Below are 27,020 nucleotides of genomic sequence, written 5' to 3'. Positions count from 1 at the left end.
CTCAAATCTGAATATAGGGATGTTAATCTAGTCTCGTAGCATTCATTGCATCGAAATGAAACATTACAGATAGTCTATATCAGTAATGGATGCATAGCAAATGAAAAATTCACGAGTTAGAATGAGATTTAAGAGTTTTCCTTGGTTCCTAATGTGCCATTTCAGATGTCGCACATAACAAATACCGCAGCACAAAACATTACGAAATCTGCATATCCCGCACGTTCAAGAGTCACACTCGTATATTTCGCTCCCGATAAAGTTCCCCTATAAATCACCTCAACAAAGTCTTTTTATTGCCGAAATTCAGCCAGTGCAACAACGCTTATGCATCAGACATCGGCTACATTTACCCGGTTGACCAATGGATATCAATTAAAACTTATAATTGGTTGGTATGATATCCCCCTCTGGAACACAGTCGAAGTGATACTAATTTTATGAGTTTGAACAAGTTCGTGGTTCTATTTGCATCTAATAACCGCCTGTCATCTAGAATAAGTGACAAATAGCCTTGGCGGAATAGCGATGTTATTAATCTAATGTGTTTTCCAGTTGAAACTTTTTCGGTAGTTTTCCAATTTGAAATATCGCTGGGCATTGAGATGATACCTATCTATTTTTTTATTTCGAATAGGAAAAAGCTGCAAGTTTCACACAAATGTTCATCAGAATACTCCAATTGAAACAATTCAAAACAGAAACTGTCGGTTTATAGTCAGACCTTCATACAAGCACCTATAAGCGGCTTAACTGTAATATACTGCACACAAAACTTCATAAGTTGAAAGCTGTCGTCCTTATAGCAACGCATACTTTGAAGTTCCAGCATCAACATGCTTGATATATGAACATATAATTCATTCCTTTGTCCAAGTGATATTTTAATTTTTGTGCTAACTGTTATCTTCATCTATATTTACGTCCATTTTACTTTTCCAGGGCATCCCTCTCAATGTGGCGGTGAGGATGGAAACTTTCCAGACGAGGATGGGCAGGAGTATACTGGCCTTATTGGCTACATTAGCCACGATACACTATACTCACTCAGAGACAGTTTCGGTTATACCACACGATGCGCACCCCGGTTATAACGTCAAAAAGTTCACTCCGGGAACCAACCTTAGTTTCAAATTGTTAGATTCAGGGTATTCGCAGTTTTTCACGATGCTCCAAGACGGCTCTATAATGACGGTTTCGGACGTTAGACCCTTGGTGAACAGGCCCATAGATCTTATGGTGCTGGAGGACAAGGGTAACGCTTCAGAGACGCACCTCCTACAGTTGTACGTCTTGGATAGGAGGAACATACTGAGCTTCAAGATGGACGCGGAAGAAGACATCATGGGTCACATTTCGGAGAACTCCAAAACCGGAACGAGGGTTTGCGGAGTTCCGTTATTGCAGGCTGCAAGTGGCCTAAACTTAGTTCCTATCACTTATTCCATAATAGCCGGGAATATAGGACATGCGTTCGAACTGCAAAGCAGCATCGACAATCTCACCCTATCCAACATCACCCTTTCAGATTACACTGCTGGTGTGTACATCGTATCTGCTCAAATTTTGGACAGGGAAGAGACCAGTAGGTACGTCTTAACGGTTGAAGCATCAGACCCGAGCGGTATCAACAAAGCGGTTGTCAATATCGTGATAGAGGTTGAGGATGAGAACGACAACAGTCCTGTTTTTACCCAGAAGGTGTACCGGTTTGTCGTTGGGGATGACTCGTTGGAAGGCGACAACGTAACGACGGCTTGGAAAAGGTTTTCCTCGATCGGAAAAGTTGAAGCGACAGACGCAGATGGCGACAAAATCGCTTACAGGCTAGCCACCCCGACCAACTACCTCGTCATAGTACCACAAACTGGGGACCTTCTACTTTCCGAAGAACCCATATACGAAACCGACCTCGAACTCATAGTAGAGGCTCACGACCTCCGGACACCAAGCAGGACCTCGCCAAGACCCGCTCAAGTTCTCTTCCATTTCAAGCCTCCAGAACCTTCCAAGGTGGAGCTCGTGCTGGATTTGCAGAAGTTGGAAGAGCACGAAATGCACAGAGCCAAAAGGAGGGTCACAAGGGCTGTGAGACCTACCAAAAGGATAGAATTCACGGAAACTGACGGGGATACGGAGGGTAGAAACGTGTTTCAGCTCGAGAAGGAAACCGATAGAGAAACTTTCAAGATAAGGGATGAGAACCCTTGGGTTACGGTTGAACCAAATGGTGCGGTTAGGGTGAAGAAGAAGTGGGACTATGAGGAGCTGGGGCCGGAGAAGACTATCGACTTCTGGGTGACGATCACCAATGCAGAGAAAGGCGGTGAGTTTTATCAAAGTTTTAACTGCAAAGAAAATGATTCCACGATACTTTTGTGATTCACAATACTGTTTACTTTTTATATACGTTTCTCAGGTATGTCGCGGTAGTCAATGTCATTTGGCAACTCATTCCTTTGTCGCTATAGCTTGATTGGTTTTTATACAATGAAAAGTATATACTACCTTCTAGAGCTAAAGAAAATCGAGCACCACAACAATACAAGCTCTACAAAATGAGCTAATTAGTAGGTGAAAATTAATGTTTCTTTCATATGTGACTACCAAGTATGAGAGGCAGCAAAATTTGTAACTTGCCTGTAGTTTCCGCGGAGGAAATACGAGCAGAAAATTGATGAATGGAAAGTGATATTTTGGTGGTGTGGGAAACGCTGAATTTGAAGAAAGATTTGTGACTATTGGAAAACAATAATGATTCATTCAGTGTTTATGTCTGTAGAGCTGAAATCATTATAGAAACATTTTAAATAATATTGAAACTCTTCAATTTTGTTATATTCATTCATGTATTGTACATTCAGGACGCACAAGCAAATTACCAGAAAGGTATCTACACCATATTACATATTATTTTATGCGAAAATGATGCCCTACAGGAAAATCAGGAACACCGGTGATAAGCATCACATTCAAAACCCATTTACGAATTTCTTTCGAAAATAGACCCTTGTATAGAGGGATACATGAGCGAGTAGTTTATTCAATTTCCAGTAAGACATTTTAAATGCCTCCCCTCCTTGCCGTCTAGCTTATAACCCTATTTCATCCCTTGAAACAATTTCCCCTCTTCAAATCATGAAATTGAATTGTTTCGAAAAGAAGTTCGATATTTGTTCAACTTGAACTAAATTCTCTTAGATTTTTATTGAAAAATATGTTTCTATGTTGATTATTCAGAAAAAAGTTTATGAAAGATTTGAAATTCTGCTGCTGATTATTGGTAGGTACTATTATTGCTAAATTATCAATTCAAATTTCAAATTTTCAGTTTGAGTTTTTTTATCTATCATTCCTTAACCTACCTCCAATAAAATTGATACACGCAAAAGAGTAATGAAAAAGAGAAACAATTGTTTGAATATATATTCTTCGGGTTTATATTGACAAAGACCATATCAGAAAATCAGAGATGGTCTTATTGTTTCTAGATTGAAACATTTCTTTTTGAAATCAAGTGATAATTACACAACAATCCATATATTAGTTTTAGGTACGTGTTATATCGGCTGAATATTTTATGTTATAGAAATGTTTCCTCTCATCCTTCCACGATGTTAAGTCTTGTTTGTGTCCTCTTTCCAATGGAGAACATAATGAATGCCCAACTCAGGTGTAAAACTGTTGGCATTTACATTTTTATTGACTCGGTCCCATTTGAAGATGAAAAATTCTTGTTTTTAGTTCTTCTAACCACGTGGTATTGAATGGGGCTGAATTTATTAAATTTCAAGGTGTTTCAACAATATTCCGACATTATTAATTGCTTTTCTGACAGGGTTTATGTCAGTTCTTTAAAATGAAAAGCAAAAGGATCGCTTTGACACTATGAATCATTCTGTTGCGTTACTAAATCTTCCTTCCAACAATAATGCCACACTTGATGTCGTTTTAGAGTCCTTTTATCGTACAGTACATCATAGTTTACGATGGAGTATATTATGTATATTGCGCTCTGGGGGGTCCTCTTGTCAGGACTATTTTTCATTCTGGACACAATTTGAATTTGAACCTATACGAATAACTTCGTGCATTTCACCCTAAACCTTAATTTCTGCGATTTACAGGCACGTTGTTCGAAGCTATGGATCTATGAAGTTGCCCTTTCTGCAGATGCCACCCTTGGCAACGCGACAAATTCGATTTAGGAACGTTGTCGGGTTCTCAACTTCTCAAGTCTGGGTATTATTCGATATTTGTGCGGAACTCAACACCACGCATTTCAAGCTCTTTGAATCGCAAGCGTTTTGTGAACGTATACAGGGAAATTTAGAGGATATATTACCACCGCATTTTCATCCATTGTTATTTGGTCATGAAGCATGAGAATATATCGAGTGTCGTCGCATGTAATGATAGTGTGAAACTTGAAATCAAGAATTTTTCGAAAATATCAGTTTCAGACTTCTTAAGATGTGAAAGCTAGTGAAGGTCTTCTGAATGACGATCTTCATTCACCAAAGCTTTTGACAGAGTGTGACATAAAGGATTGAGTCAAGGTCAGGACCGTCCCTAGCGGGGATGCAGCCTGTGCCCCGCCCGCGGGCGACCATAAGAAGGGGCGGCAGCGTTTCGTTGAATACTACGAAATATATCGACCCGGGTCATTTCATTGACTAATTCGAGATTGTAGATTACGAATATGCAATTAGATTTTTTGTAGGATCAGTATTTTACGAAATAAATCACTTTAAGTGGAAAATTTCGAAAAAATTGTTCAACTTTGAGGAGCTGTAGCAGCTAGAAAAAGAAAATTAGACATATACTAATTTTTTTGGTGATAGATGGATCCTTTGCAAATATAAAATTCTAATTTTTATTCATCTGCCGCGCACAGTTTCGTTTTTATGATTTTTTCCGCGAAGGTCCAAATTTTCCAATTTTTCATCGACCATAACTTGAAAAATAAATTTTGAAAAAAATATCTGTTTGCGTATTCGTTACCTTCGCCCCCGAATTAGTCGACAGTATAAATTTGGTTCTAATCGGAGACCAAAAATTTTTTTCAAAAAAATCGCAATTTTTCCATGCATATGTATGAAAAATTTTGAAAAATTTTCGATGTTCCCAATTTCCATCAAAACTGGTGTATTCACTAAATAGAGGGCGTAGATCTCGAATATGCAAATAGAATTTTGCTGAAAGGATTTGTTTTCAAGTTATAGTCGATGGAAAATTCGAAATTTTGGGTCTTACCGGAATAAATCATAAAATCTAAACTGTTCGCGGTAGGTGAATGAAAGTTAGTTTTTTCTATTCGCAAAGAACCAATCTATCACCAAAAAAATCAGCATATGTCCAGTGCCTCTTTCCTGGCTGCTACAGCTCTCTTCTAATTGTATATTCGTGATCTATGCCCTTGAATTAGTCAAAGAAATGACCCGGGACGATATACATAGTTCGAAAAATAAAAAAAATCCGGATTTAGAATAATTTCGTCTGCTACTTGTGTTTACCCGCGAATCACTATGAAGTTTTTACTTTTCTGTGTCTTTTCTTTAGTTATACGTGTAGGCATAGGTGCGGCAAAATCTTAAGCTAACGCGGTCCATAATTTTGGACAAATTGTACCTAATCCCTTGAAATAAGTGAATGTGATTCGAATCCCTTACTAATTATTCAAGTTGTCGCCTGTGCTCATCGTCGTTTAAACGACAAAAAATCACGTGAAATCTTGTTCATGCGGCAATCCGGATATGAATAATCAACCTTAACGTAACGGGGCACAATGCGTGATGCCGGAAGGTATTATTTGTTTGAAAAAGAGAACGAACAACAAGCAGCTGCCGAATGCACGCGTAAACAATTCTCCCCTGTCCTACGACATTGGATTCACCCTCGAAAATTATAACTCTCCACGCTTTTGTGCGATACTTTGGATAACGGTGGTTACCCCCTTGGGTGTGTCCAAAACGCTGCAGGTTCTTTTTTGTCGCCTAGAGGTCCATTTTTTAGTTTCTTATGAATGGTTTATGAAAAGTCGTTGATTTGTTCGAACGAAAATGGGAGAGAGTAGGCCAGCTTGATGGTCAGCATTGTTAGCATCCTTCCAGATTCTTCTCGTGGCGCTTATTTTCATTCCAAATGCCCTATTCCCTACGGGTTCTATTTTATCCCTCTCTCGCATAAAGCAGAAAGAGAAAGGACGTAGCATGTACGTGAATCGGAAACGAAACAACGTATTTCCGTATTTGTTCAAGGAACAAATGATTCTCGGAAGATTTTTCCAGCCCTTGCCCCCAAGCTTCTGGTTGGGGAGTGTGCGGAGGGTTGAATCCATCTCGTTCGTACCGTTTAAGGGCTTGACAATCGCGCCTAGGGCTATGTGAACAATCAGGGTGAAGCGGAAGCTAGGACTGTGGGATGTTGAATGTTTTCTGATAACGTTCTGCGAGACGGCAATTTTTTTCAATGTTCAGTATGATAAAACCGAGGATAAATCGGTGTGTTGTTGCCAGTGCCACAATAACTGATATGTTTTCACCGAGATAGAATCCTGCTAGGTTAGGACAAAGAGTTTTGTCGCCTAGTTTCACATTGAGAATCATTCAAATTTCATCTCCTTTCGAACTTCTCAGTCAAAAAGCAAAGGAATTGAAGAAGATTTTGCAGGTAATAAACTGGATTTATGGAACCCAGAAAAAAACGTTAATTATTCTCACTAACGGTGAGAATGAACCTGTCCAACTTCAATTCATATTCCCCCTAATAGAAACCCCTCAAAAATTTCCCCGAAAGCGCTTATACTAACAACCCTTCACCGAAATCATTTCCCATAATCCCCTAACCGCAAACGATATAAATCCTGATATCCGAAAAATCCCAGTAAGAATCTTTATTGATGTTTCTCGCGAAACGTCTTTTCATGAGCCCCTTCCGAAGAGCGCTTGGGCATGAAAAATTTCCGCAGCTCTGTAATGACGAATCCGACCTATTGAAGAGGTTGACGGTCTACAAATTGAGAATTATAAGGCAATCCGCGGTTTCCCACAAAGACGAGCACCGCAGAGCATATTACGGTGCATTTTATATCCGGCCACCTCTTCGAAGGCATTTCTTCGAATGCTGTGCGATCTATTCAGTCTTTCACGCCTCCGGAATCTGTTGTGGATATTGCAGATGGAAATAGTGCTGGGTTCTACAAATTTTCGTTATTCGCTCGAGGCAGGGCACAAAAGCTTTTCCGGACCCTGCTTCCTTTCAGTTTTTTGGTTTGTTTGGGATATAATGGATGGTTGCATCCAAAAAATACACCTATTGAAAGTTCACGGCTTTTTTTCTTTAACGCCACCATCCATTGGATCATTAAATATGAATTATATGAATATAAAGAGCAAACGAAAGCAAGAACTATATCTAGCCATTTTCAAACATGAGGTCGGAGTCCTTCAGGGTATGCCATTTGTGTTAGAACGATTATGAGGCATAAAAACGTCTTCTATATGACTTCCTGCTTTTCTAATGCAATCTAGTCTGCTGATAAAGCTGTTCCTCATGGGTTCCAGTGCTGTTTAATCAATTTTCTGCATTCTCTCGTCATACCTATTTTCAGATCTTGTAACAAATGTAATTTATCAGCATGCAATCTCTCCCGCTCAGATGAAAATTTTCCCCATCACTCCTTAGCAAGAGGAAATCCAGTTCAACACGTAAGTACAACAAAATTCTTGCTGGATCGGCAAACTTCTTCTTTTCACGATGTTGATGTTCACCGTTGAGTATTGTCTTATTCTCAATGGCATATAGTACCGGCGTCACCCTCTATTGTACTTGTTTTGTTTTCTATCAGAAATTGTTAGTGTTCACCATCAATATACAAAATTTATGTAGCAGCATACGCGAGATTCAATTTTTGGTATTTGGATATCATGCAAAGAGCTTCTTTGACAGGCCAAGTGCAATGGAGCTCAAGTAATAGGGTAAAAATTAAGGGCTTCCAAAGATGTTTTGAACTACGCTGTGAGAACCGTTGAGCCTAATAATGTAGGAGAATAATTTGATCCACTCCGAAGTAGAAATCAGCGAGTTTTTCTTTAAGAGTCTCTACTGTGGAAAATATCGATGATTTTTCACTGTCTGGTTCGTTATATTCATTCCTGAAGATGGATTACTTCCACCACCCTAGGTTATTTGCTGCTCGGGTTTTGATTGCGCCATCAGAATAAAGTTGTGTCATTTATAAAGCTATAAATTCCCTGAATCACCCCCTTAAGAACTTCGTGTCAACCACCAAATAGCCAATGAAATAATAATGAAAGGATCATAAATCGAAATCGGAGTTTTATGTATCACTTTGGAATGGAACGTCTGCACTTTTTCAGAAATTGGCAATAATTAACTGACACAGAAATACATATACCGATTCTATAAGCCTATGCGTGTCTATGATATGATTTTGCTCTATGAAATTGTCAGTTGCATTGCTGATCATAGTTTTCCAATTGCCTGCATTGTTTTCTATTTTGGTCGTGAATAAAATATGATTCTATGACTTCAGAATACTGTCACTCTGTCTGATCCACATATTTTTGCGAATTTTGATGATTTGTGCTTTGTGCATCGTATTATATGGAAGTGTTTTGCTTCTCTAGAGAGTATGTTAAATTATCAGCTTCAAAGTTAGCATTACAATATAATTGTCATCATTATTCGCTTGGACGATCACGAAATCAACATAACCGGTGAGTAAATTTTATGTTACGGTGTAATTGGTCTAGTAACTCTCGTAAAACGCAGCAGCACATTTGTTGACTCTAATTTTACGATGAATTTATGTGTAGTTGAGAGCTCTTCTGAACGGTTACATATGGCGTGGAAATCGATCAGCTGTCGACTTTTCTTTCAATTCGTTTCGGAGTAACTAGTGCAGCTCGATGTTTTTCGATACCACAAAAAACCGAAAATTAATTCGCATAAGAATATTTTTTTGATACGATACGAAATCCTCTTCTTCAATTATCATTCAAGTGATAAGTGAACTCAAGATTTAATAGAACCCCTAATCGTCTCCATCAAGAAGATTTCAGCGTCAAAGTAGGCACCAAAGTGAATCAGAGAAGATAGAAATTCAATAACATTCATGGTCCAACCAACAAACTTCCGCGAGCTGAGCTCATCATTCTTTATCTCTTTCAACATTTCCAATTCCGGAGTTCTCGTGGAGAGCAAATATCGGGAAATGTTTGGTCGTTTGGTCCGGAGAGTGAGTCTAATATAGACATTTCTCTTATCCGGAACGGTAAATCAGTATGTCTGTCGGTCCGTCCAACCAAGCGATCACTCTCAGAGATAGTTCCTAGACCTGACAGAAGCGCAGAGAGGAAAACTGATCTTTGAACAGCGGGAATGACCGGATTAGGTTGCGGCACGGGGTGGCCATTTTTCTTCCAGACTGGAAATCGATGGTATTCCCGTCTTTGACAGCGAATGCTAGAGTGAGATACCTTGCGATAGGATCGAACATTATCAATTTTTCAATAGCCCTCTGCATATTGGTCCCTGTCAAGAAGGTTAATGGCCAAAATTTCCCCCTGAAATGGTGTTGCTAGACTACAGAAAGAAACTAAGCTCAATCGGTGGTCCGGAGCTGTTTTTTGTTGTGGAACCTTCAGTAAACTAGGTCCTTGTGAGCAGAGATCTATATGACTGAGACAGCCATCTCTGGTAGGACGAACGATGCTGAAAATAATGTCCAGGAAGGTCTTTGCTATAACCAGATCAGTGCACAGAACTTGTTCAGATTCCAATTCGGTTGTGGGCTGATAAGGCACTAAAACTACTTTGTCTGGCCTTCAGAGAAAGGTGGCAGATCTGTGACTCTGTAGTCTTGGCTCTCCTCGCACAAAAACGTGAATGGGTCGGATCTAAATATATCTTACACCATTGAGTATATGTTCCCAATATAAACTCTAAGAAGATGTAGGTTTTTTTCACCAAAATCACCAGTTATCGAAGGGTGTTCAACACCAAAGGAAACACTGCTTTGAATTTGGGCAAATTCCCTCTGATTTCTATTACATTAGTACCCAGAGACATTAGTATCTAAGCCTTAACATTAAACCGACGAACGAGCATCAAATTAATTGAATTCCAATTTGGAGATTTTTGGACGTTGGCTCAATTTTGTACATTTCAACTGTAGCACAAACTGTTTTCCCAATTCTATACGAAATGCTCAATCCTAACAGAATTGTATATTATTATGATTGTGTTATATCGATCCGAACCTCGTTCAATGTCATTAAGGTTCCTGAAAAACAATTTTATTCCAATGACCTCTCCACCGACCGTGAAAACGGATAATAAATCACCTAGAAAATATTTTTACTTTCTATCGGGGTGATTTGGCAGTTCATTGAATAATTCAGCTCGTGATTACAGTTTTTAGCTATGAATCAATGGATACGCTTGTTCAGGCTATAACAATTTTTCATCGGGTAGTATCGTAACGAGTTCAGCTTGTCCAAATTGATTGAAATCAGGAGAATCGTAAATGTGTAGTGCTTTTATTCGGTGTTGGAATGGACGTTATTAAGTTTTATGTAGAGTGAGGGGGAAGAGGTGAAATGTAGTGATTCAAATTAAGTTCCTGATTGACATCATGTCTAGTTGTTCTTCGATATTATTGTTATCCAAATAACCAACAGTTCGTTCGATATTTTGATGCATTATATAAAAATGAGTAGAGTCATTCGGGGTAACTGAGCGCAGTGGTTAAGTGTGCGCAGTGCGTATATCTCGACTATGCAATGTATGAAAGAGGGGTTCATTTGGGTGAAGCAAGTTCGCAGAATCGCCATATTAGTTTTTCATAGGAGTGCGCCGTGCCACGTTTCTTCAACTTTTTATTTGCAATCAATCAAATTCCCTAGTTTTCTTGTTAATTTTTAGCATCTATGCACATTCCGCCAGGTCCAAGTTCCGAGTCCCTCAGTGTTGAACAGTATTTTATTCGATCATGGGCATCTAAATATATAATAAAAAAATTTTGGTTCTCTTAGCTGCTCAACTCTATAAGAACGTCAATTCAAATTTTGGCTTACTGGGGAAAGTGTGCGCGGGTAAGTGTGCGCATAGATTCATTATATGGGCATTAGTTCAGTAAGGAATAAATTATGACATTGTTGATTTTCTTGGTTAAGACTCGATCAATATTGTCCTATTTGTTCGGAAAAATATGAAGAGCAACCAACAGGTGAATGTATCAAGTGTTGTGTTCACCAGGAATTGTGGCACGAACAATAATGCACTGCTTGTAAAAGAGCGCTTCTGTATTGACAATAAACAGCATTTCTCTAATATCGTAACATTTTGTTGACATTATTTTGTAATTTGTTTTGATTGTGTGGTTCACTAAGAACTGCGTTCACTTACCCCGTGAGGGTGCGCAATACGGGGCAAGTGAACGCACTCCGACTTTCTCTATTAAATTCTTTTTTGCGGAAAGAAAACGTTTTTGTTTGTTTGCTTTTTGATGTTTTCTTATAGATTAGAAAATTCTCTATCTTATGAATATGTTTTAATTTTCCTAGCTTCAACATTTGAAACAGGGTATGGCTTGAAAGGCAAAAGTGCGCACAGTTGCCCCGAATGACTCCATGTTTTAACATTTAACCAACTTGGTATGTTAGATGCCAATAGAGTTCTAGCGAAATATTAAATTTTATTTCACAGTAATTATCGAATTCATATGAGAAATTGTTGAATTTATGTTGTCATGTACTGTATCTATTCTCTTTCGAAAATTCTCAATCATGTCAAGGATTGAGGAACAGAAATCATTAACCTAAAAACTGAATTTTCTCAACTTTCAGCTTTATCTAACACACAACCAGAGACTTATGCTTTCACGAGGATATATTCTCAGACAATCATTTTAAAAACAAGTTGGTGATAGGCTATTGGTATTGTGATCCTCTAAATGTCCATTTCTTCTCACTGATATCTCAAATTTTCTCTCACCCTTCGGACAAACGGAACTAACTAACCAATCCAATTGAGTTAGGTCCCTTCAGAAAATTGATTCATTATAATCTCGAACGTCTGCCGTCGTATCCGATGCAATGAGATGGCTGGTAAATAGATGAATAAGAGTACTCGGAACTCTTGATAGAATGGTGCCCCTAGCAAGATACACACTCGTACATATTTGTAACACAGCCAGACAATAAAGGAAATTGCTATGACTTGGCGTTTCACATTGCGAAGTTATTCGTTTATGCATATGAAATGAACTTCGAGATGAAAATAGAAAATTGTATGTTGAATAAATCAGATGATTAAATGTTGAATTGGCGAAGTTCGACTACCTTGTGTTTTTTGTGTTGCATGGCTGAAGGAAATATTGGTGAATTTATTTCCTTTCATGTACGAACGGTTTTTCTCTGGGTTGAGATCTATTGTGAGTACACTGAGGTTTTTCTCTGTTCTTTTTCAGACAACAACCTCCACATTACGTGACTGAATTTCTAATCAGGCATTCTCCTTTTCAAACGGTCGGAATACAATGGAGGAATCTTCCAATCTGTATTCCAGAAGATGGGGAAGAATAAAACTTAGTTACTTTCGCTGTTGCCGTAGGAGTGGTTATATCGGGATTTATATGTCTTTATTTGAGAAGGATATATCTTTGATTTACATGCAGAAATCACGTATTGCATGAAGTTTTTATTCCTTCCCGTTTTACATAATTCTTTCGAAGAATACCCAGACTACACACAAGTTCTCAAAGACGTCAAACTACAGTTAAATAGGACGAAATTTGAGGAATTCTGTAAAACCTTCAATTCCATTCGTTCGCTGCTATGGAATGGCTTTTTTCTATTTGAACACCTTTTCATAGACATACATTTTTCTGCACATTAGATGTCCAGTGAGGGGCTCTCAGATACTACAAGAGTTCCTGGCTCTTTTACCGAGAAACGAAGAATGGTGAGAATCTTAGCCTTCTTCGATGAATTTTTGATTTGTTAGCAAAGCTGCGAAATGTTCACATATCCTAACTTTGTGTGCAAAGGCTGGCCTGTCTGTGTATCACTGGAGTTATGAGAACCCAACAATAAATGAGAATAAAACACAACAACTAATTTTAAAAAGTAATAAAGAAAATACAATCAAATTATTGGGAGTAACCTTGGACGGAGCTGTGTCATGGGAACCATATATAGAGACTATGAAGAAAAAACTAGCAACGGCCATCTATACAATAACAACTGTGAGCAAAGTATCAACCACAGAGGCAGCATTAACAACTTATTTCGCCAACTTTCATTCAGTTGCTTCCTATGCAATTCTTCTGTGGGGGACATCTGTACATGTGCAGGATCTGCTGATTTACCAAAAGAGAGCTATTCGAAAAATCCTCAACCTCAAGCAAACTGATAGCTGTAGAGAGGCTTTTGGAAAATTGAGAGTACCTACTTACCATTCCAGCCATTTATGTATTGGAGTGTGCCACGTATGTATATTCACAACAACTTGAATAAATTTCCAACCAATAGTACTTATCATTCTATCAACACTAGGATTAGGACAAACTTGTCCATTCCATATCATAGCCATAAATTTTCCCAACAAGGAGTTGACTTTTGGGGTCCGAAAATTTTCAATAGGCTACCAGAGAGATTTAGGGTTTTGTCAGAAAAGAAGTTTAAGAAGTCTTTCAAAGAATTTTTACACTTAAATACATTTTATTCACTGGATGAGTTCATGAGCATGAAAATAAAACTGTAATTCCTTTGTTTTGACTAAGCATGTATCTTTCATTGATGCTGAAAATATATTATTATGACTTAAGCCTTGCGGCTTGCACACTCCTCTCCAGAGGAAAATTCACTTATCCCAGATATCTCAGATATCAAAAGGATTAAGCTCTGTTGGAGCCTTTCCCAGTTTTTCGGGCTCGTGGTGGTGGTCGGGTTCGGGTCGCTCCTCGGCTCCCTGCAGTAGGTTGGATTCCTGCTCCACCCGCACTTCCTGTCGGAGCAGACGGTGTTCCTCTGAATTTCCCATGTACTTGCGTGCAGCTCTCGCCGTTCCCAGCAGTACCGCCTTCTGCATGACTCTATAGATATTTTCGTCCAGCTGAAGTTTCCTCAAGTTCTCTAGTAGTTTCTTCGGTATCAGGCCTGTAGATGATATGACAATAGGGATGGTCAGCTTCCACTGTCTCCTGGTTTGCTCCTCGAGATCTCTGTACTTTGAAATTTTTTCAGTGTGTTATTATTATTATTATTATTATTATAGTTCTCACTTTTCTACATCTAGAGATTGATAGGGTAGTCTACTTATCAACGAGCTTTTTCTTCAAGGGAAGCAAACTTGATATTAAAATTATGACAAGTCGATGAATCATTCTTTACACCAATAACTGAAGAATGGCGGAGCTAAGCGGAAATCGGAAACTCATCTCAGCGCCATGGTTAAATCTCCACTGTAATAAGTGTATACTGTTTTCGGAGTCTGCAAACTTTATACACACAGATGGAAAACTTGGCGGTTGTTTGTTTTCAACTACTAAGCACATTATTTTCGCGATAAATCTTTTCGAAACAGTTCGAGCGTATAGTTCGACGACCAACTTTCGGATTAAGAGCACCTGACCAAATTCCCAAGAAAGAATGAAAGTAATCAACTGGAGGCGCTACAAATGGCGGAAGTTTTATGGGGAAAATATTGATTCAATTAGTCTTGGGGGAGGTCGAACTACGGCGGGAAAGGGCGTCTTGGAAGTGATTTAGATGGGGCGAAACACAATTTTACATATCGGCGTAGTCGGAAAGGTGACTGGAATTTTTAATAAGTTGGGTTGAAGGTGGAAGGCGATCGATTCGAACTTCGTTGGATTCGAATTCTGTTTACCAGAAAATCAAATTTTCAATTTTTTCCTATTTCAACCCTTCGAGTTAGGTGGTATCTAGCAGAAAAACCATAATAGATTCAAACGTGATACACACTCTAAAAGAGCAACCTTTTTAGTGATAAATCTCGACATTTCATCCACCCCGGCGCAACAGTTCGGTATTGAGAAAGTTTTAACTGAACCCAACTTTTTGGGAATTTTTCGAAGGTCATCTTTAGAGTAATTTTTCTTCAAGGAAAATTATCGTAGATCTGAGCGTGATACATATTCTGAAAGAGCAACTCTTCTAGTTACAATTCTGAGAATTTCATCCATTTCGGCACAACCGTTCGGTCTTGAAGAAGTTTCAACTGACCCCATCTTTTTGGGAATTTTTCAAAGGTCACCTTTCGAGTTAGTATCTTCCAGGAAAATCGATGTAGATCTGAACGTGATACATATTCTGGAAAAGCATCCCTTCTAGAAATGAATTTGAGAATTTAATCCATTTCGGCACAACCGTTCGATCTTGAGGAAGTTTTAACTGAACCCAACTTTTTGGGAATTTTTCTGAGGTCATCTTTATAGTGATTTTTCTTCTAGGAAAATTATCGTAGATCTAAACGTGATACATATTCTGAAAGAGCAACTCTTCTAGTTGAGAATCTGGGAATTTCATCCCTTTCGGCACAACCATTCAGCTTTGAGGAAGTTTCAACTGACCCCATATTTTTGGGAATTTTTCAAAGGTCAACTTGCGAGTCGCTTATCTTCCAGGAAAATCATCGTAGATCCGAATGTTATACATATTCTGAAAGAGCAACTCTTCTTGAAAATCAATCCTCATTATAATTCAGAGGGACTCAAAAATCCTCCCAAGGAAATATAACATAATGAAACAATAAAGCCAATCAACGGCCACAAATTATAATAGTCTTCAATGAATTATTTCTTCACAGATTGATATCTGATTCTGTCGAAATCCCAATAAGTTTTCAATGCACCTGCGGCAAAAAGGTGTATATACAGAGGAACCCCGTGGAGAGTAATATTTCTTGCTATCATTAACCCGAGCCACCTAAGCTGAAACTGTTATACACTCCGAAGGCACCTCACACTTCCTGAATGAAAGCCCAGAGGCTCTCATGATTCTCATTGTTTCATCTCTCTTATTATTGAGGATATTTATTACTCGTAGATACCCCAAGTTCTATTGTCTGGCAGACACCCTAGCACCACGATTTAAAGATTAGTCGATAGTAAATCTCTTGAAGTATTTTATGGATTCCTACATGTTGCTTAGTGTGTGGGAGGAGATGGAGAATTCGGAATTCTGTTTTAGATCCAAATCCAAACTCGAGAGCTCAATGAAATTCTGGTTGTATGCAATGTTGCACTGTGTTGGTTAAATGCAGCGAGGAATTATTATACGCTTTTTCAGCGAGACCAGCAACTGAAATATAATGAGCACTCCCTGAAATCGGGACCATTTGGGTCTACAATCATCTCGAAAATCACGAAATTATTATAACACGATTATACAACATTATTTCCATTCCAAACCGCGCCCCATGCTGTAATGTATCGAATACATCCTATTATCGCCGCAAATTACTAACATAATCTGACCGAATCGATGTATTACAACCAGGACCGTATATTCCGCTCGAAAATCAATTTCGCAAACAAGAAAATTCGACGATCGAGCTATTACTTTAACCCGTATCAGATTCTGTTCTCGAAACGCTCGCGAATTCTCGTTTCACGGGGCCCGTATTTTAAATGTTTAATTTCGCGAGCTCCTCCACTACTTCGTGACCCAAATTATACGTTATTGAATATTATCGAGAATGGAACCGATTCTGAACCGATATCTCCAGGGAACTGAAGGTTCAAGAAGGAAGAGCTGGAAGAAGTTGAAAAGATGAAGAAAAAATTGATGAAAAGATGAAAAATGAACCCAATCCTGAACATTAATACAGTTCTTCAGAAGATTAATGTACATTACTTTCAATTGAAACTTTTAATCCCAGACTTCAGAATGAAAATGTGAAAAAGTTCTGATTCCTGATTCAAGTAGACTGGATATCTGTGAATTTTATTACCTATAAAAATTGTTGTCATTTGCATACAGTATACTCTATTCACATTAATTTTAGCAGTCGGTTGGACCTGAAATAATTTTCTCAAGTTTTTGTAACTAGAACAGTGTAAGGTTGGCACTCATGAAATGTCATAACGCCACAACCAAAGATTATAGAGTAGAAAGATGGGAAACGAGGCGACTAAAGCGATTTGAGCGCCATCTGTGTGTCACGCGTGTTTTTAAGACGCCAGGACTGGTTAAAATATTAATTTGAGTGCCATTTGCAGAAATATATGACATTTTTTAAGATTTCAGACGTCAATTTTGATCGAAGAGGTTTTGAATGTTTTGATCCTCATTCCGCTTTTTGTTTATCTGGCTCGTTCTAGTTGCTGATTTTTGAAATTTTTTGTCTTATTTCTTGGTGAAAACATCAAAATATTGTTCGAAAATTATTGAATGGTGAAGAACGGTGGATCAAATAATAAAATTGATTAAGTTTTTCACTCAACTAAGGAAAATGGAAGCGTAAGTATTAAAAGTCGTAACATGTGAATCGGTCATTTATTGATTCTAATTTTCAGTGCTCCGAAGTGGATGAAATTCTCAGGGCTTGAAGACAATTACTTCAGCAAACATTACTAACTACACCATGTGCAATGAACATTTTACTGCAGGTCAATTGAGAACTGTTCATCGACATAAATTGTTGTATGCAGAAAGCATCCCTTGCATGAACGGCCTATTAAGGGGAAATTATGATCTTTATAGGTCCATTCAATGATTCTCAATTGCTACTCTTTCAATATATTCAGAAATGCAGAGATTTTAATGATTTCCATTTGGGAACCGAGTGACTGTCAAATTGTTGTTTGGAAAGTCAAAGTTTTATGAAACCTGCTGTGAGTGTTTTGTTCATTCATTAATCAATTTGTATATTGTGTCATGAAGAGACCATATCATAAGGAAATCATAAAAAAAGCACCAAGAAACTATACTGACATACAGGTCTTGCATATGTCTGTAAGTTTTTTTTTAAGTGTGGTTCTGAAAATTCTTTAAATAATACCTACATTTAAGTAACTGGAATATGTATTCTATGAGGGTTGAATATTGGTTCATATTAATTTCTGATATATGTATATTTTACAAATTCAACTAAGTTCATTAATTCAGAACAACCTATTGTACAGAAACAACACCTTCGACGTATAGCAGATCACCATATACTTTATAGTCCTAGTTGAAGCTTCATTTATTGCCCACTATTTCAATTTTTGTAAATTTTTTATGAATTGCAAATAAACATATAGCATATCCAACAGCGTTTTTCGTTGATATCAATTGATTCCAAACAATGTTTAGATGAAAACTAACATCCTGATCACAAAGCAAAACCATACTTTTGTTCTGTCGCTCAGGATGTTTGTTTTCTGATAGAAACAAAGTCAATATTGGAATGCAATACGAGAAATAGAATTCGAATTTCGCGCCCCTCAATCAAAAAACAGAAAACTGTTATCAAAAAGTTTTCCTGTATTGACAGTGCATTTTTAGCGCCATCTCATTGTCACGCGTGTTTTCACTGGCCAAAATGTAGTCGGTTTTTAGTACTAGCGATATGAGGGCGTTTCCTATCTTCCTACTCTATAATCTTTGGCCACAACTAATATCAATTTTTATTACGAAAATGTCGAAAGTGATAAGTGATTGAAGAAAAGAGACAGGGTTTCAGGAAGTGCTATTTTAGAATTCAGGTCCGCTCATTCAAATAGCTATACCCTGATATTCTGAAATTCATAATACGTCAGATGGTAGCGAACATATTCAATGTAAGGGAATTTATATAATGTTTCATCTGAATCTGAACGACTTATATTTCAGCTAAATAAATAAAAATAAAATGTTTGAGTGAATTAATGCAAAAAGTTTACTACAGGATTTTCGATTAATGTCATCGTAGAATAAGTTCCCGAAAATTGATTTTTCTATTTTTCATTTGACTTGTCCTATACATTGTGAATATCTTAAGGTACCAATAAATAACTAATTTTTATTATTATGTCAATGTATTGAGATGAACAGCCACAAATACGAGCCAGTTGCCCTGTTAATTATTATTTATTCATGTGAAACTTTTGTTCAAAGTTGAAGTTCATCTTGACTTTAAACTTTCTTTAATTCCTTTTACTTCCATTGATGCAAGATGATTTTTGTTGAATAATTTAACATTCTTATAATTATCTGTTAATTCCTTCGAGAGATGCCCATTCTCAACCACTGTATCGTATGCATTTCATCTTCGGGTTAATATTTTTCAAATCTACAACTGATATAACGTACTAAAACTTTTGCCAAAGGAGATAACGAACATTAGCTCTCCTCAAGCTAGTGCATATTATGATATTGTACTGATCTCTTGTATTTTCCATGCAAATAACTGGATTTGGTATGCCTTCAATCAGTTTGTATAAACTTCAATTGTGTTCGTCACATATTTTCCGAAGAGATTCGACATTGTGATAAAGTACGTAATAACAGAAACTTTCACGTAGAACGGGCAACATAGCGTTGATTTAAAACCCAAAAATGTTTTGACAAGCGTCATAACCCCACATTTTCGTACTAAACAGAGTGAAATGTATCAAATTTCCATGGCCAACTGAGTGCTAAAATAAAAGTGAATGGAGTATCTATAGAGTAGAGTACTCTTTGATTTTACTCTTCATCTACTTAATGATAGCTTCCAAACGATCGGTATCGTAGATGAAGGGATGAAAAAAATAAGGCAAGGTTTTCCATATTATCATTCTCAGTGTGAAATACTCTTTATCTCACCCTCTACCTGTTCCAACAATTCATTCAAATTCTCCCATTTCGTTGCAGCTTTTCGAAACGTCCATCTCTGTCAGAATGATAGATTCTCTCCCAGTTTTTCACCTGGAATTATAAGCTCCGAAAGAAATGGCGTTATGAGCTCTAAATAAAGCACTCCATCAGTAGTGGTAGTCAGCGGGCTCGGTAACCGGTAAAATGGCTGTTATTTATCGCAATTCAGATGTCGGATGCTGTGTGCAGTACCGTAAATTTATCGATTTCGCGGCTTTAAATCCGAAAATTCTACGGACCGACCTGTCGCATCATTGTCCCACCGTTGGAAAAACAATAGAGGCAAATGGGGTCAAATTTCATGCCGAAGTTGTATCGAATTCTGATGTGCTTTAGCTAGTCGCATTGTGGGTATTTTTAGACGTCAGTATTTTGCGTTTCATTGCTTTTTTATTTTGGACCAAAATGGAACAATGTTTCATTTTTTCACAATTTCGATGAATTTATCCATTTCCGCAAAATTTTCACTGAACTCCATGCTAGGCAGAAAGCATCAAGAAGCATTTACAATACAGGGTGTTTGAACCGAAACTCGACTAGCTAGATCTCTAGTTGTTTATGAATGAATGTGCTTCGTTTCTAGAATATGAAATTTAAAAATTCTATGTCTATGAACGATTCAGACTATTTCATATCGAAGTAGGCACTACGAACTGAATGCTCTCTCATCGCATTCAAAAGACATACCCTGGAAGATATAGGATATGAACTCTATATCCCTTCGTTATATATTCGGCATTAAATTTTTATCCCAGAAATGATATTCCTCAGAGCGATTCGAAAATATACGACCGTCGTTTGTTTTATGATTTTCCTTTTATAATGGTGCGCTTTTGGCGCAAATCGTTGAGAGGGAGTTCCAGGGAAAATTAATCAATGACTCGTATTGATTCTTCGGAACTATTTGCCAGAATTTATTGGATGACGTTTTGGGCGAGAATCGGACCTGGCTCTGCTCTTAAAGCTAAAAAATTGATACAGATTTTGTGATAGTGAGAGACGAGGAATAGAGGGAGGGTATATTTGGAGTATTCGACGATCGTAAGTTTTGAAATGTGGGAAATGTTCACTCCCTAAAGCGATTTCGTTTACCAAATCCAGAATGTTTTGTTCTACTGCCAAATTGTTTGTTTCCTACGTCTATTGATGATAGGAGTGATTTGAAGAATATTTTGGCGAGTGTCATGAAGACTTATATGTTTTCATAACTTTTAAAATCTTTTCTACTCATTATACTTCGATGTATTCGAAGTACCTATTATAGCTTTGATATATTTTCTCTACACCAATCTGTGCAGTTTTTCAGTTTTCAAATTGAAGCTTCAAAATAGTAACCAAAATACGATTGACTTAATGAAATATAAGATCATTTTACTGCATAACTTCAGTTCTAGATTTCCTGAAATATCTCACTAAAGATAAAGCTACTCTCACTACGCGGTTTAGGACACTCAGATCGTAAACCTTTTTATATACTCCGAAATGTAACGAAGAATGGAGGATATTAAACGAAGGAAGAGAATCCCTTAATAATAAACTTGATGCCCGAAGTTTTTCCCTTGAATATTTCAAGGTATCATCTTTCATACAATGAATCCAAAAAATTCTTTGTGGTAAATTCTATCCTATCAGGGGAGTTTCGGACAAACTCCAAAGAAGCGTGAACAAACATACCAACAGAAAGGCCAACTAGTCAGGCGTGAAATTGAAGGTGATAAATTGCCAATAAAAGGATCTTTGTGTCCTAGGGGGCAACAGGTCTATAAAAAGGATGAAATAATTTTGCGCCCTGAGAGACCGGACAAAGATTAAACTTTTCAACTTCATCCAGAACCTAGTTCGGCTTGAAATAAATAGGAATCTGTGAAATATTTGTTGACGTTTGTCTACAGCCATCATTCTGGATTTATCTACTACGTTTCGGCAAGCATTCGCAAGCCATCTTCAGGCTTTCCCCGAATGAATTTTCACTGGATACGACTTCTTCCGTCCCTGAAGATTCTGTGGACGTAACGACCTTGTTCCCTCAAAGACCTGTCAATCATCTGACATGTAATACAAATGGTCCTTCGGATCTGATCGCTGCAAAAATGGTCTTGGCGACTGAACGCGTTCAGGGGTAACGAAGTTATCCGCCGACAGCATTCAAGCCAGACTTCCGATGACTCAGCCGGAATTGCAAGGACGAAAAGTGACAGATGTCATTTCGTGATAACCCATGTTAGTTCCCGGCAAAACATCCATGTAACATCGAATTTAACGGGGTTGCGTAGCTGTTCCAATAACAAGAAACTGGGGGATGAATTTGATATAGGAAGTTCTTCCCTGCAGAGTTCGTTTTACAGGTTAGATTTCAAATGGAATAAGCTTTTATGAAGCCGTTCGTATATATATTTCTATTGAACGGAGTTGACAGAATAGGAAAAGTCATATTTGCGAAAAAAATACGAGGATGTATTGATATCTAGTTAGCCTAGACCAGTTCCATGCATGAAATAAATGTTGCTTTACCACACCAACGAACAATAACTGTTTGAGGTCAAAAAAGTAAACCAGAGTTACGCAATAAATCAAAAGAAAGAAGATGTCCACCTTTGGATAAAGGTGTTTTGTTTTTGCAGGACAACGCCCCTGCACACAAATCTCATGTTGCCATGCAAAAAATTCGTGATTTTGGGTTTGAATTACTAGAACACCCCCCTTATTCACCCTGATTTGGCTCCATCCGACTATCATCTCTTTCATCAACTGAAAAAAAGTTTAAAGGGTTGTGAATTTTCTTCCAACGAGGAGGTAATGAAAGCTGTGGAGGCCTGGCTTGCAGAGCAAGAAGCAACATTTTTTTTGAAAGATCTAGAGACTTTGCAGATTCGCTGTAATAAATTTATCCAATTAAGAGGAGAATATAATGAGTTATAAAATATTTTGACATTGAAATTTTGTTTGGTTCTATAGTAGGCTAAGAATTCCTCAATATATCCTCGTATATGTCTTGAAATCTTGAGAAATTGTGGCTTATATAGTTTTAAAGACCCCAGGCAGCCATCATAGTATTTGTGGACTGAAAAATCATGAGATGAATATGTGAAAAATGTTATGATACATCCGACACTAGAACCATTTGCAATCTTACACATTTCCTTTTCCCAACTCCCTTTTCTACTTTTCCACACGATGATACCGTTCAATCATGTCACCCTCTTCCTCGGTGCCCTCTTCGAAACACACGTCGAACACCCGTCAAAGCAAACCCCAAGCGATCTGCGACCTCCCAAGGGGTCCGTCCCTGGCCTCCGCAAGATGCAGCGTCGCGACGCTCGATCTTCTTTTGACGTATCGCAAAGGCACGAGAGTGGAGTACGTATGAACGACGGTGCTGCGACCGCCGGGCGTGGCGGAAATCAATAATGCGCGCAGATGAAAACGCCGTAAGGGTGAGACGAGGGGGTGAAGTCAAGGAACGAAAAACCAACGCTTTCAACCCCCGCAGTCTGCAGCTCAGGAATTTCGCGATGATTTATTTTCGAGAGAGGAATAAGAGCGAAACTTTATAGTTCGCGGATTGTGATCCTTATCCAGTTTTTGTCTTGGATTTTGAATTGATGGAAAGTTATCTCCTAAGCCTAAAAAAACCTAAAAACTTCCATTATTTTCGCATTTTTTCTCGAACTCAGTATATACAAGTTTCCTAATTCTTTTTACTCTCCTCTTCATTCACTTGTCGAGTTCTTGGTCAGTTCATGATGTAACGTCTTTCCTGACTATGAAACTCGTCTAGTATTGTAAGTATTCTGAGAACTGTGGGGAGTACTCAGATTGTCTGAAGCAGAACAGAAAATCATGAGAAAAATACTCGACAAGGTACAAAGGCTGGCCTGTCTGTTTCCTGAAACTTTTTAGGGTTTTCACTCCCAATCTCTGTGTATCACTATTAGAACGTTTCGAACAAGGGCACTTGAGATCATTACAGATCTAACCGTTCTACATTTAGTAATTGGGGGGTAACCCATGAGGCCATCTTCAGAATACTTAGAGAAGGTACAGGCAAGAATTAAGTCAGGGAGCCTCTAAACAATCTCATCAGCTAACCTACTTAAAAAGATTACACCACTCAAAATGTCGCAGCAAATACCATAAATGGTGTAAAAACGACGATATTAGCTGGCGCTGGAATATACTAGGCAAACACCAAGTGTGCGCTGTCCTTGGACTCCTCATTGAGTTTCTTTCAAGCTGGATACTCGCAACCCAAATATGTGTAGACACAAACCTGGAAAGAAACTATCATGGATGTGACAAAGTGGTCCATTTTGATAATCAAGCTGCTATCAGAGCTTCGACTCTGAGCTGATATGGATGTGTCGAAAAAAACTGAACGAAATAGGCAAGAACATCAAAATCTCTCTAATTAGATTCTTGGTCTTTATATAATCGTAGAGACCAGACGCCAGAAGGGAAGCACACACCCTACTTACTGCTCCAGAACCTTTCTATCGTAGGTATTGGAGAATTAACTTATAAGAAAGAGTTTTTGGAGAAGATAGGAACCAAATGAGGAATACCCTATCGAAATGTCCCAGGAATAGACCAATCCAAAGAGTTGCTTCGGAATTTCCACACTGTGAGATCCAAAGAGTGTAATAATAAGTTACGTCACCTCACTGGTTCTCTAATAAGACATTGTCCCCTCAATAAGCATATATAGAATGGCTTTTTTCGAATTATCTCAGATAATAGCGAATGTGGATTATGTAGGGAAGTAGAGAAAACTCTTGTTCACAAGATCACATAGCGCCTTGCCAATGTAAGACAACGCAAGGAATGCCTTGGATGAAAAAATATTACGATGAACGAGGACTTGTAACCCCCTTTTTAAACTATAAACTGAACCATAAATATTGTGAGCACACATTTACTGCAATATACATTGTGTCAACCTATCTAACTTCATTTTGTCTATTATTTTCTTATGTATTTCATTTAATTGCGATCAATTCATCTACTGTCTTTTCCTTTGTGAGGAAGCTTATGAATAAACGAAACTTCGGCTAATATATCCGCGTTTTCTTATATTTTGTACCTCTAAACCTATCCTCTATTCTTTCTATTATCTTATGTTAAAACAGACTTTTGCTCCAAGACTTTTTCAAACAATAATACAGAAAGGAGGTATGTAAATGATGAAATCATTTTATTTGAAACGGTTAAAATCACAAATATATACAAGAGCCAAAGAGTCACCTCACGTAAAGAGTCAATACTGCCATCTTTTGTTTTCCACCCCTTTTTTCATCATCCATCTCCCGCAACATACGATCCGCCCAGCGTCTCAGTAAATATTTACCCAGTTTTTCTCTCACGCAAACACACCTGGGATACTCCCGACCGCGATACGGGTGGCGGCAGTAAATAAAAAGATGTATTCCGCAGATAACGTTCCAATTATCAGCCCACTTTGCGGATAGGCCGCGAACGCATGGGGTTCATTAAAAATTAATTTCGATCTTCGCGAGGAATGCGGGGGAAGAGTACGGGTCTGAGGACGCGAAACCAGTTCCGAAACGTTGACGAGGCGCGTTGTCACAAATGCGGGACCCCGAATAATGACGGCCACATGAAGTAACCGTGAATTGGTGCCCAGATGGAGTAATAAATTTAGACGGGCTGGATTTTCTCGTCCAGACTGAGGCTCATGAGTTCACGTTCCTGACCTAGTTGTCGGCTTCACACAGGCTGTATCGGCCTGATTGAGCTTTCCGGGGACGTGTGTCTTTTAGTATTAGCGGTATGGGGTTGTACCGGCGTTAGTATTTGATTTTTCCTGGTATTCGAGGTGCTGCATCATCAGTTTTTCAGTATATTGCTTCAACAGCCCCGGAACTCATTTTCATTCAGTTTATTACGAGGATGTATTGATACCTAGTTAGCCTAGATCAGTTCCATGCATAAAAAAAATATTGCGTTACCATAGCAACGGACAATAACACATTAGAAGTGTCAGTGTGCAGTTTGAGGTTAAAAGAGTAATCCAGATTTACGCAATAAATTGAAAGAAGGAAGATGTCCACCGAAATTGGGAGAGTTGAAAAATTGGATTATCGAGCCATCATCAAGTACTTGTATTTAAAAGGGTTAAGTGGTAAGCAGATCTACGAAGATATGCTTGATACCCTTGGTGATCAATGCCCTTCGTATGCGACCGTGAAAAATTGGACTGCAAGCTTCAAAAGAGGTGAATTTTCCATTGAAGATGATGACCGATCGTGAAGGCCAGTTTCTGTGTCAGTCCCCGAAAATATCGATGCAGTTCATGGCATGATTTCATCAAACCGTCAAATTGGGCTAAAAAGTATATCTGAAGCACTGAATATTTCATACGAACGCGTTCATCATATAGTTCACGTCAATTTGGACATGAGAAAAATTGCTGAAAATGGATCCCCAAATGTTTGAATGTTGACCAAAAGCGTGCAAGGGTAAAAGCATCGCGTTCGATATGTGCTCGATTTGGATGTAGACGATGTAGACCTCTTAAACCGAATTGTTACTATGGATGAGACTTGGGTACATTTCTACGATCCAGAAACAAAGCAACAATCGATGTAATTGCGGCACTCTGGTTCTCCAAGACCTAAGAAGTTTCGTGTCCAAAAATCTGCTGGAAAAGTTCTTGCTTCAGTTTTTTGGGATTGCCATGGAGTAATCATGCCTGATTTTTTTGGATAAGGGTAGAACAATAACCGGAGATTATTGTTCGACATAACTGACCACTCTACGGGAAAAAATGAAAGAGAAGAGACGCGGAAAGCTATCCAAAGTTGTTTTATTTTTGCAGGACAACGCCCCTTCACACAAATCTCATGTTGCCATGCAAAAAAATTGTGATTTAGGGTCTGAATTACTAGAACACCCTCTTATTCACCAGATTTGGCCCCATCCGACTATCACCTTTTTTCTCAACTGAAAAAGAGTTTACAAAAGGTTGAACAATTACCCAGTAATAACACAAAGTTCTTATAATAACAGCTTTGACTGTATGGAGCTTAAGGCCTAACCTTTGGAAAGGAAGACAACATGGCGCTATCCGATACGCTGATGACATGTTTTCGTTGAAACCAAAAAGATCTTGGGTGACATAATTGACCC

At 38.2% G+C, this 27,020-nt stretch overlaps 1 protein-coding gene across 6 annotated transcripts in view; it reads left to right on the top strand.

Annotated features, from left to right (window-relative positions):
- The window catches only part of LOC123310662 (neural-cadherin), a 303,888-nt gene that overhangs the window by 5,300 nt on the left and 271,568 nt on the right, over window positions 1-27,020 (top strand). For all 6 annotated transcript variants that reach the window (XM_044894221.1, XM_044894218.1, XM_044894220.1 and 3 more), the window contains exon 2: window positions 943-2,326. In XM_044894221.1, the coding sequence (XP_044750156.1) occupies window positions 970-2,326 (1,357 nt within the window). In that variant the 5' untranslated portion in view covers window positions 943-969. The remainder of the gene's footprint in view (window positions 1-942; window positions 2,327-27,020) is intronic.

This window comes from Coccinella septempunctata, chromosome 4 (assembly GCF_907165205.1).
Source record: "Coccinella septempunctata chromosome 4, icCocSept1.1, whole genome shotgun sequence".
Taxonomy (NCBI): domain Eukaryota; kingdom Metazoa; phylum Arthropoda; class Insecta; order Coleoptera; family Coccinellidae; genus Coccinella; species Coccinella septempunctata.
The sequence above is the reverse complement of the archived record's forward strand: the minus strand, read 5'-3'. Positions and strand labels throughout refer to the sequence as shown.